Source organism: Mus musculus, chromosome 15, assembly GCF_000001635.26.
Source record: "Mus musculus strain C57BL/6J chromosome 15, GRCm38.p6 C57BL/6J".
Lineage (NCBI taxonomy): Eukaryota > Metazoa > Chordata > Mammalia > Rodentia > Muridae > Mus > Mus musculus.
The window spans coordinates 83,299,739-83,312,255 of NC_000081.6; the positions used below are offsets into that span (position 1 = coordinate 83,299,739).

The following is a 12,517-nucleotide window of genomic DNA, read 5'->3' on the forward strand; positions in this document are numbered from 1 at the left end:
TGCTGTGCTGTGTGTTATATTTAGAAGTCTACAAATCAGACCTTTTAAGAAAGTCACAAAATAGTCATCTGAAATCACATTTTTGGTTCATCAAATTCCAAATATATTTTACTGCGCTGAACAATATATTCTGGAGCTGTCTAAAACACAGCCAAATGACTTTATTGATTTACATCTATCCTGTAACTTTTGGAATATCAAGGACAAGATAAAAAAATATTAACAAAACTACCCAATTATAATCGCCCTCTCCCTGGCTGAGCTTCGTCCTGAAGCCGCACTGCTGTCCTTCTCAGCCTGAGCTCCTGGTACTGCTGACTTCCGAGTGCATTGGGAGCCCTGGGGTGGCCCCATCTTCCTCTCACAGGGCAGCGACACCCTGTTTACTCCCAGGTCGCAGTGAACGCCCTTGGCATCATAGAAGCTCAGGTCTGTTAAAGGAACTGACTGGGGGACACTTTTAAGAGTAGAGAATGTACAAAATAACTTACAGAGTGACAGATGGCTTTAAGTGTGTGTTGTGTGGGGACACACACGAAGCAATCTGTCAGCAAGGGGCTGGGCACTTCTGGTCTTGCTGTTTTTGTTGTTTTGCTCCTTTGCAGTGAGAAGTAAGTGCTGGGGATTGATTTCCGGGCCCAGTCAACACCAGCCTGGAGAGAGGTGGGAGGAGCCTGCAGCTCTGGCTTCCAGTTCTTGGAACTAAAGATGCCCCAAAGATAAAGCAAGGACACAAGGAGCTAATTTAAATCAGAAATGAAAGCAAAATCCCACCTACATAGAAATGGGGATGTCTCAAAGGAAACATGGACACTCAGAAATGTGCAGGTGCCTCGCCAACTAGTAGAGCCTGCCCACAAAGCAGCTGGGGCATTGGCGCAGCCAGATGTGGTCTCAGGTCCATCTGAAGTGGAGTTTTACCAGGTTGGACAGCCTGGCACCAGGATTAAGAACCGTAGCGATCCTAGAGAGAACCAGACCAACATTTACTACCGATACACTGCATCTGTGTCCTGCCATGCACACAGCGTGCGATTGCTGTTGATGAGGGACACCTGGCTCTTGGCACTGGCCACAGACTCTGCATAAAGAGCAGCTGTGTGGTGCCAGCACTGCCTCAGCCTCTCCATGGCTAGGAGGGCAAGTGGGGCCTGGAGACCTGCCCGGGATCACACCTTGTGAGAGCTGCCAGGATTACAACTTGTGAGGGGTGCCCAAGGCCTAGGGCTCCCAGGCTGGACTAAGGATTGCAAAGCAGGGGCCCAGGCCGGAGCCTGGGGCCATGTCCTGAGCTGTCCAGGGAGCACGTGTGATGGGATCCTGAGGGATCTGTCTGAAGTCCCTGCTCATTTAGCAGAGGTTCAATGGCTGCCTCTGCTTCTTCATTTATAAATGGAGACACAAGCAGGATGATTCTTAAATACAGGAAGGCCACACCCACAAAACAGGAATACTACCTTCCAGCCAACAGGCCCTTAAGGGAGGGAGGAGGGAGGAGAGAAGAGGGAGGAAGAAGGGAGGGAGGAGAGCTCCCAGCCTCTGCAGTTTTAGGTTTTCTTCTCCCTCGCATTCCCAACAAGGCCACAGCAGGGTTGGTCTGCAGACTAGAAGCCTCCATGGACCCATAAGTTGCAATGTCAATTCAGTCAACACCTCAGGGTCACATTTCATCCTAATAGAATGCGTCTAAAATGACTTTACACAACCAAGAAGATTCCCGAAGCAAGCTGTTCATACAATCTGAGACAGCCTCCTTGTCATAAACAGGCTTCCCCTTCTTGTATATGAACTGAATTAAGTCTAACACAGAAAGACAAGTATTTCTACAGATACATAAAAAGATGTGGCTGAGCAGTTGATGGCACATGCCTTTAATCCCAAATCCCAGTACTTGGGAGGCAGAGGCAGGCAGATTTCTGAGTTCGAGGCCAGCCTGTTCTCCAGAGTGAGTTCCAGGACAGCCAGGGCTACACAGAGAAACCCTGTCTTAAAAAACCAAACCAAACCAAACCAAACCAAAAACAGATGTCTGTGTATACAGTGTAAAGCAGAAGAGAAACTGTCTAAGGCAGTAAGGGGTGGGGGTGAAGGGCAGAGGTGTGGAAGAGCTATGCATCAAGTCAGTTCTATACATCATGAAATGTCCTTCGGTGACCAGGACCATGTACGAGGAGTACACACTAATAAATAAAGCTTGGAGATCAGAGTGCAGTGCAGTTCCACTGGGGGGAACAAGCAGCTTCCATGGGCACATTTCCACTCCACAGAAAATGGCTTCTGGAGAATTCCAGAGTCGCCTAGAACATGTCACTGACAAAAAGAACAGGCAGTCACAGAATAGAACTCCCTATTCATTTAAAAAAAAATCTATGCAGCCAGGAATGGCGGTGCACACACCTGGAATCCCAGTACCCAGGAGGGCAAAGAGCTCTGTGAGTGATGGGTTAACCTGTCACAAAGCCAGTTCCAAACCAGCTAGGATGCATAGTGAGACCCTGCTTCAAAGAAAATGCTGGGCACGGTGCTGCATGCCTTTAATCACAGCACTCAGGAGGCAGAGCCATGGAATCTCTACATAGTAAGCTACAGGTCAGCCAAGATTACACAGAGAGACCCTGACTGGGGGTTGGGGGGTAAAACAAGACAGCAGAATGCTACAAGGGTTCTCCCAGAACAGGGAGGTAGTGGGTGGTGTCCGCATCTTCTGTGGAGCCGAGAGATGGCTTTGTAGTTTTGAGCACTTATTGCTCTTGCAGGAGACCTGGCTTCAATTCCCAGCACCCACATGGCAGCTCACCACCACCTATAACTACAGTTCTGGGGACTTAATCCCTTCTGTGAGGCCAGGCATGCATACATATGTACACACATGCAGGCAAAAACACTCATATCAATAAAACAAAATAAATGAATCTAAATTTTTTAAAACAGAATTCTCCAGAAATATACGAACTCCAGTAGGAACTTAGAAAAACACTGTCAGGTGTTGGTGGTGCACGCCTTTAATCCCAGCACTTGGGAGGCAGAGGCAGGTGTATTTCTGAGTTTGAGGCCAGCCTGGTCTACAGAGTGAGTTCCAGGACAGCCAGGGCTACACAGAGAAACCCTGTCTCAAAACAAACAAACAAACAAACAAACAAACAAACAAACAAGAAAGCACTGTCCTGAGGCAGGGTCTCAGCCCAGACAAGCCTTGAACTCATGATCTTCCTGCCTCAGCCCCCAGTGGCTGTGATTATAGACAATATTACAGTGTACTTCACCGTGCCAGGCTTTCATGATGCCTGGTCCGCTCTGCAGCACAGCTCCCGAGCTCCCAGCGGCAGCTCCAGGACCCCAGGAGCTCCAGCATTGCCTCACTCACCTGAATGGACGTCATGACCCCATTGGCGAAGACGGAAAGTTTTCCAGCAACGGAGCGCACACCTTGCTTGAACTGCGCCATGTCTGGGGCATTGGGCAGCACATTGGAAAGGTTGTAGTTTCCTGCACACAGAAAGATGTCAGCTTGCCCCTCTTCTAAGGACATGTGCAGCCCAGTGAACCCACCCTACTCTCTTGCCTCCTTCCAGGCATCAGTTGTGTCCAGAGAGAGGGACCTTGCAGTAGGGCAGTGGCAAGTATTGGTCACAACACACAGTTCCTTCAGCCACCACAGCAAGGGGAACAAGGGACTCTGTCCAGTGACTCTAAAGGCTCAAACTGGAATCAGGCATATCACCATGTCCAACACTGGCCATGGGTTACTGGAGGTATTGGGAAGGGCAGCAGGCAGGCTCCATTCATTCTCTGTACATTCACTCATTCATTCAACAGACACATGCAAGGGCTCTGTCAAGTGCCAAGGGCACAGAAAGAGAAGATGGGTGCTCCCCATGAAAGAACTGTTGTAGTCAGGTCACCAGGTGCCTTACTCCTGACGTTGAGTGAGGCACAAGCACGTAAAGGCCTGAGGTGTGCACACAGGCTCAGGGCAGCCAGAGGGGAGAACTAGGGAGGTCAAAGGAGCCAGGCTGAAAGCTGATGACTGGGCACAAGGACAGGACATCGGACCAAGGACAGGGCTCTAGCACATGGGTTGAACTTCCAGAGAAGAGGGGGGCATGGGGGCAGCCAAGATGAGGAAATGACAGAGAGCAAACAATCAGAAAGGCCTGGAACCATGGGAGGGGCTTGCAGACAAGGAGCCTGGGCAACAATCCAGCACTCAGGGCTGCCCCTCCCCTTCCAGGGGAGACATGGATCTTCTTTAACATTATGAGCCAAATTCTCAGAAGTGAGGCCAATCAAGAGAAAAGCCTATGGCTTTACAAATGGCGAATGTCACAGGGTTCAAAACACTGGCAGGTACTTGTCTGAGACAGGCACCGCAGCCTCTGATGTGCTAAAATCATAGGTCAGTGAGTGAGCTAGAATCTGGCCCTCAGGGTGCTGCCACCTGAGAGCGTGGGTAAGGAGCTTGCAGGCAAAGGTCTAAGAACACGCTGAGCCTGGAGCTGCAGGCCCGCATGCCCACATGCTCACACAGGCTGCACGCCTGGCCCCTGAGCCAACTTTGCACGGAGGCAGCTCAGCAAGAGGGTGGTTCAGGATGTGGGGCCATAGCTTACGGTACACTGGAACAATCTGTCCTTGAAAGAGACACTGGGCAGGGGGAGGGCAGTTGGGGAGATGGCTCTCTGGATAAAGAACTCATCAAGTGTGAGGAGGGGTTCGGATCATAGCCCATGATGGGCGTGGCAGCCCACCTGTAATTCCAGATTGAAGGGAGGAGACTGCAGATCTCCCAGAGCAACCTGCCAGTTAGACTAGTCCGATCTGTGAGCTCTGGGTTCAATTAAGAGACCTGCCTTAAAGAATGGAGAGTGGAGAGTGAAGGGGGAAGATTCCCACCAGTCTCTGTCCTCCACGTGCACAGGTACGCGCACACACACATATACACATACATACAACACACTCTTACATGCTAAAAGCACCAAGGGATAAGCGGGGAAGTGGGAAATAGCCTTTCCCTAACATGGCTGTCACTCTTTCCCCTACTCTCGCATCTGGGGCCCTGAGCACTCTATCCTTCCCACACAGGGCCCAGTCCACAGCCCACACACTCTCTGGCCCTGCTGCGCTGGTGGCTCTGATGATCTCCGAGCTCCCCACTCAGTCTTTCAACCTTCTCTGGCAGACACCAGCCCTGAGTACCATGCACGATGTCTAGCACGCCTCATAGAGCATCTACTTCCCAGGAAGCACACATGGGCCATGAACCCCAGCCTGCTTGATCTGACCCGAGAGTGATGGGAATGAGGCCACACAGACCTGCTTCCAACACTAGCATAGGCTCTTTGCAGCTGTGCATGCATGCCAAATGAGGCATCCTTAGCAGGCAGATCTCCGAGTTCGAGGCCGGCCTGGTCTATAGAATGAGTAGTCCTCTGTAAGGCCATCCAGCAGCTCGGAGGCGGGGTAAGGGGGGTTCAGGCAGGCAGCCACAACAGTCCCACCTACCTGGGCTCAGTAGAGGGGCAAGTTCTGCTCAAGGCAGACAGCTAGCCATAGTCGCCAGAGTCAGGGGTGGCCTGGCGCCCTAGGGAGTACCTCACAATACTGAGTTGCTATGGGCCCAGGGTCAGAGTTCAGTGGACCTTTGTTCTGTGGTTGGGGCAGGAGGAAGTCTGAGCTGGCCTGAGCTCTGTAACAACATGCAGGGCAGAAGGGTGTGTTCCCTTCAAAGAGCTCTCTCGTTTTTTTTTTTTTTCTTCTTCTTTTTGTTTTGTTTCGCTTTGTTTTTATAACAATAATGTTTTGGAGTAAATGTTCCAGGAAATTCATTAGAAAAGCATTCAGAGACTTCAACAGCCTTGGCCTTGGGACTGAGCTGTCTGACTGGCTCCGGCACTGCCAGGGCAGGCGCTCTGCTGGGAGACCTTGAGGAGGCGGAGCGCCTTTGTGCCAGGGTCACATCCCAGCAGGAAGCTGGCCCGACAGAAGGCTATGATGTGAGGGTCAGACTGAAGCCAGGAGTCAGGGTGGCCCTAGCTAAAGCTTCACCGGGCAGTGACTGACCAAGAACAGCAGCCTCTGCCCTGTCAGGCACCAGCGCAGCCAGCTGGCCCTCCTGTCTCTCTGAACACTGTTGCCTACCTGCCAGCCACTTTGCCAGCACACACCAGCCTAGAATGGTTCTCCTGGCTTAGGCCCAGGAAGCTGGTTAGTGCTGCTGTATCTAAGGCCCAAACCTCCACACAGAAAGTTCCAGAGAGTCGAGACTACCCTACTCCTCCTCTGTGGAAGCGGCATCCAATACACATGTCTGATCCACATGTCTGAGAGACGGTGTGGCCACCAGGATGGTTACCCTACACAAATGCTCAGGCCTTCTGCACACCAAAGCCAGTCAGGTTGTGAAGTGTGCAATCCAGCGTACAGAGAGCACTCAGCCTGCAACGCTGGCGCCTGAGATCTCTTCCTCTTAGTTCTTTTCCTGAAACGACCTCAGAGGCTGCTGCCATTTCATGCTCGCCCTGTGGCCTGGTGGGCTGTGCGCGGTGTTCATGTAGGCCTTCCGGGATAGGGGGTACAGAGGTCAATGCAGAAGGCACAGCTCTGTCCAGGCAGTGAAGGGCCTACTCTGAGCTCCTGGGTGGACTCCAGCCCGGGGATGACCAGACGCCCCATGCAGAGATGTAGCAGGCAGTGCAGCCAGGCCCTTCCTCTCCACCTGTCAATTCCCAAGCTGTACCGAGTCTTTTTCGGAGTTACTCGCTCCTTCCCACCTGTGCATCCTGAGGGCTCAGGGCCTGTGAGGTGGCTCCTGGGGCTCACTCCAGGACTGATACCGTACACAGTATCTCAGGTCAACCATTCCACAGGAAAGAGACAGAGGCCAACTAGCCAGTGGCTGGCATCTCACAGGTCACAGGAACCCCTGCCACCTCTATGAACAATGATCTTGATACTAAGTTGCCAAATGACAGGGGCACTGTGGCATAAATGTCATGACTTCCGTCTCAGGGGACACCTCAGCTCTCATTGCTCACATAGGGACAAGGCTTAGGGTACTAGGGTGTGGAATCTTGGGAAGGGAAGGTCCTATGGGGATGCACGCGCTGGGGCTGGGGATGCCCTGGAGCCCTGGTGAGCCTCACCTGCAGTCTGCTTCCTCTGCTCATCAAAAAGGTCTGCAGAGCTTATGGAGGAGCTGGTGGAGAGCCTCTCCAGCCGCGCCCGGGTTTCAAACTAGGCAGAAATAGAGGCAGAGTCAGACTCCAAGAACTGCTGAAGAGAGATGGGGGTGGGCTTGTTCCCTTGGTTCTCCACCTCCCAGTCACCCCAAGCCAGGGCCTGGAGATGATGGAGGTCACAGGTGGGTGGGGCAACATCCCACATCACTGTCATTATGATCAGTATGAGGGGCAGCCAGAGTTGACACTCTGCTCTCAGCTATTCCTTAGAAATGCCCACACCACTTAGCACATCAATTTGAATGGCTTCAAGGGTGTATGTGTGTGGGTGTATATGTGTATGTATATATGTGTATATGTGTATGTGTGTATGCATGTATATGTGTGTGTATGTATGTGTATATGTGTGCATGTGTATGCATGTATATGTGTGTATGTGCATGTGTGTGTGTATGCATGTATATGTGTGTATGTGCGTGTGTGTGCATGTGTGTATGTGTGTATATATGTGTGTATGTGTGTGTATATATGTGTGTATGTGTGTGTGGGTGGGTGTGGGGTGGTATTGGAACCCCACACTTGCTTTCGGTATGTTAGGCAAGTACTCTTCCAAGAGCTGCCCTTCAGCCCATCAGTTTTAAGATAAGTGTTGGAGGGATCCCTTTGGCCATGAGGCCTCTGCTCTGAGACAAACCAGCACCCCAGGGAACAAATGAGCAGTCAGAGTTCAGATCCCCACCCCAGCTACCACTCCCTGCATTTGAGCACTGGAGGAAAAGGAAGAGGGCTTAGCTTCAGCTTAGCCAGACTCCTGAGACAGGACAGCTGGGCAACGCAGCATCTGCCCACAACACATCCAGGCTGCATTTCACTGTGGCTAAGCTGATGAAAAGCAACTGCTGCCACATAAAAACCTCCTAAGTTAACTCAAAAGCCACTGGCTGATGCTGTTCTCTCTAGAGAGGTAGGACAGCAATGAGCCGGGGTCCCTGACTCAGTCTCTCGGGTGCCTCAGGCAGGCCTAGGAGTCTCCGGCCAGGTCCCTTCTCTCTCAGCAGCCTGTTCTCACATGGTCCCCACAGCGAAGCTTCCTTCCTGGTTCTCATGGTCACTGTAGGAGCTCTCTGTGCCCTTACATCTGTCTGGGCTTGAATTCCAAAGTACATGTCTGAAGAGATGGCCTTGACGTTGCCAAACTTCTTCTGGGCTTCATCTGTGCTGCCAATGGGCTCATATTCTGGCTTCCGGCGAGCACTGGGCCTACAGAAAACACAGCAAGCTGTGGTGAAGCAAACTCAGTTCACACCTCCACTAGTATGGAGTCCTGCATCTCAGCTATGTTAGAAAACACTTACTACACTGTGTGAGTGCACAAGGACAAGTCTATCACACAGTGTATAAACTGCATGGGCTCACAGGACATCCCAGTTATGGGGCAACCTCAGGTTCCATGTGTAAAGTCCCTTGTGTGGACAATAAATGATGGCTTCCTGCCATCAACTGTAGGGGAAGCTCTTCAGCAGGTGAGCTGTGGGGGCCACCCCAACCTGAGTCTCTGCAGTCAGGTGACAGAGTTCAGAGCCAGATGGGCAAAGGCAGTAATGGGATGAATAGTCCACACAGCGTCTTCCTGCACAGGACAATCAAAAACCAAATGGGCAGTGGCCTGTGGCTGAAGACAGAGCAAGGAACTTGGGGGCGACAGAATGCCCTGTGCCTTGTTCTTGATGGTCACTACTCGGCCATATGTTAGTTGAAATTATGAGAACTGAATCAGTGCTGATGTGGTGGCATGAGCTGTAATCTGAGGCAGAGGCAAGAGGATGCCAATTTTGAGGCTAGCCTGGGCAACTCTGTGAAACACTGCCTCAAAATAAAGCATAAAATTAAATTGAAGAGGGCACAAGTGTAGTTCAGTACAGTGTGGTTGGCAAGCAGGCATCAGGTGCTGGGTTTTATCCACCACACCCTCTGGCCTCCAGATATCAGTCCCCCACATATACACCCACGCCCACATATTCCTAGCCCCACACATACATATGCAGGTATACACATCTCCATACATATATCACCAGGACCACACACACAGACACAGCTCCCTGGCCCCACATGTATATATTATACATATATGCCCAGGACCACACACACAGACACAGCTCCCTGGCCCCACATGTATATATTATACATATATGCCCAGGACCACACACACAGACACAGCTCCCTGGCCCACATGTATTATATATATATGCCCAGGACCACACACACAGACACAGCTCCCTGGCCCACATGTATATATATCACCAGGACCACACACACAGACACAGCTCCCTGGCCCACATGTATTTTATATATATATATATATGCCCAGGACCACACACACAGACACAGCTCCCTGGCCCACATGTATATATTATATGTATATCACCAGGACCACACACACAGACACAGCTCCCTGGCTCACATGTATATATTATACATATATGCCCAGGACCACACACACAGACACAGCTCCCTGGCCCACATGTATTATACATATATGCCCAGGACCACACACACAGACACAGCTCCCTGGCCCACATGTATTATATATATATGCCCAGGACCACACACACAGACACAGCTCCCTGGCCCACATGTTTATATTATACATATATGCCCAGGACCACACACACAAACACAGCTCCCTGGCCCACATGTGTATATTATACATATATGCCCAGGATCACACACACAGACACAGCTCCCTGGCCCACATGTATATATTATACATATATGCCCAGGACCACACATACAGACGCAACTCCCTGACCCACATGTATATATTATACATATATGCCCAGGACCACACACACAGACACAGCTCCCTGGCCCACATGTATATATTATACATATATGCCCAGGACCACACATACAGACACAGCTCCCTGACCCACATGTGTATATTATACATATATGCCCAGGACCACACACACAGACACAGCTCCCTGGCCCGCATGTGTATATTATACATATATGCCCAGGATCACACACACAGACACAGCTCCCTGGCCCACATGTGTATATTATACATATATGCCCAGAAACAAAGACCAGACCACAGAGCTGTTTCCTAGGAAAGGAGGCCCTTCAAATGGGGGAAGGTGACTCATCCATGATGCTGCTCACTGACCCACGGACTGAGAACCCCTAGGGAACTTTCTAACAGCCACAGGTGTTTCTGACATGTGCTCCCAATGCAGTCATGTCCTAAAGGAGCACAGGACACGCATGTCACAGGGATCGCCCACTGGTCCTAGGATGGAGTCACCTAGCTCCCCAGCCTGCAGCTCCCACCTGTCTGAAGAGCCGGTGCTTCTCATGGCAGGCTCGGGGTCTCTGCTGCTGTCTTTCTTCCAGTAGGAATCGGCACCATCATCCCAGCTAGAGAAGGAGCTGCTTCTTAACTCCATGGGGTCGTCAAAGTACCTGCTGGAGAGGGAGGAACAGTGACGGGAGCACTTATGGATGCCGTCCCTATTGGGGTCTCTTGCTTCTGGGTATGGGGGACCTAGCTTCCTTGCCCAGTCATGTGCTGAAGGGCAGCTGTGACAGACACTAGGTTGGCCAATGAACATGAGCTGACACGAGGCATTCCTTTAAGGTCTTCTCAGCAGCTGGGGTGCAGTCAACCCCACTGAAGGCTTCAGGGAAGAGGGACAGCCTTCCTCTGCTGCAGCCTCAGGCTGCTGAGACCTCCGTCCCCTTGGTCAGTTGCGATGCCCTGTGGCATAGCTAAGAGGAGGTTGGTTGGTCCCTCAGATAGGGAGGGGCTGAGATAGTCAGGTTCTTGTCAACAGTGAAACTCTTGGGCTTAGTGTCGAGGAGATCAGCACAATGCCAGGGCAGGAATGTTCCCCACCTACCTGAGTAAGAAAACCATCTGGCCTGCAGAGAGAGCACTGGGGCTCCTTTAAATTGCAAAAGAAGATGCCACTTGTCCTGAGCAGTCCACACATGGGGTCTTCCCTACTCCTCATTCACTCACAAGGGACTCTCTGCTCTGGTACCCTATGGGGGGTCCCCAGTCACTCACAGACAACGCTCTACGCCAGCCAGTCTGCCCAGGCATCAGTCTCATGCCAGGACCCAGCAGCTCTCCCCGCCACTGACCTTCACCCAGCATGGGCTTTGATTTCTGGGCCCTTCTTCTCCACGAGCTTTTCCTTCATGCTGGCCCTCACCCTGCATCTTCCTCCCCTCTGAACGCACCCCTGCAGTTCCTGTCAAAGCCCCTAACAGCACATTGCCCTGCTGTCTGTCACATCCCCCACCAAAAGCCATTTGGACTCCATGGGGCTCAGCAAGGCAGTCGTTCTCATTATTCTGAATGCACTACTACAATAATGCATCATTTTCAGTCTGGAAAGAACACTACGAACACCATGCAAGGATATGTCCCCCTTGCTTAATAGAAACAGCAGCACTCTTTCATAATTCACAATATGCAAGTTCTAATGGCTGATGAATAATTTGGAAGCAGTAAAAGCACTCTATGGCACAGATATGCTGGCTTTCAGAGTGTGTTTGCTTCACCTCTGGTGCCAAAGCACCTCACTCAACCCTGCTATGTCACTGTGGTCATCAAGGGAACTAGAGGGATGATTCTGTCCCTAGACAACCCACAGCTCACCATCCACACGGCACCAAAATCTCTCTGCTCTACGCCATTTACCCCCAGGTTTCAAACTGAAATGGGTCCCTGGCACAGCGGCCTTTGTGGCTGACCCTTCTGATCGAGCCAAGGAAGAGAGAGGTTTCTGGAGGCTCCAAGGCATATATAAAGGTTGACCCTGAACACAGACAGTATCCTGTTATAGGGGACCTGCACAGGTCACTCCAGTGCCCTTCAGCCCAGCTCACCACCCACCCAGCATCAAAGTCTCCCTGTTCTCCATCTGAACACCATTTGCCCTCAGGTTTCACACTGAGGAGCTGACCCTGGCACAGAGGCTTTTAAGCCTTTGGCACTGACCCTTTTAAATGAGTCAAGATGTTTCTGAAGGCTCCAAGGCCCCGCTCGAGTTCCTTCCTCTGTGACCTGAGATTGTGGTGATGGGAAATGTTCCACTCAGCTGGAGACCGTACCCAGAACCCTTTCTCTCACCAGCCCTGCTATCCAAGCACAGAACTGGCTCTCTACACCACCCTCTACAGGCATCACTACGGAGCAGGGAAGTCACCAAGAGGTGGGGAGAGGCGAGGTTCTTCAGCCCCAGTCCTGCCCTCGTTAAAACCAAACGTGAAAGGATCTGATGTGTGGTTTCCAGGTCCGATCACAAACTTGAATTTCTCCTCCATGA

At 51.4% G+C, this 12,517-nt stretch overlaps 1 protein-coding gene across 4 annotated transcripts in view; it reads right to left on the reverse strand.

The window, feature by feature from the left end:
* Arfgap3 (ADP-ribosylation factor GTPase activating protein 3) overlaps positions 1-12,517 on the reverse strand; it is a 50,637-nt gene continuing 38,120 nt past the window's right edge. For 2 of the 4 annotated variants that reach the window (NM_025445.4, NM_001357756.1), the window contains exons 12-16: positions 10,512-10,646; positions 8,315-8,438; positions 7,143-7,233; positions 3,365-3,486; positions 2-964 (exon numbers count right to left, since the gene is read on the reverse strand). In NM_025445.4, the coding sequence (NP_079721.2) occupies positions 947-964; positions 3,365-3,486; positions 7,143-7,233; positions 8,315-8,438; positions 10,512-10,646 (490 nt within the window). In that variant the 3' untranslated portion in view covers positions 2-946. Of the gene's footprint in view, positions 965-3,364; positions 3,487-7,142; positions 7,234-8,314; positions 8,439-10,511; positions 10,647-12,517 lie in introns of all 4 variants that reach the window. The other 2 variants (XM_006521254.4, NM_001357757.1) reach the window with 2 other exon arrangements.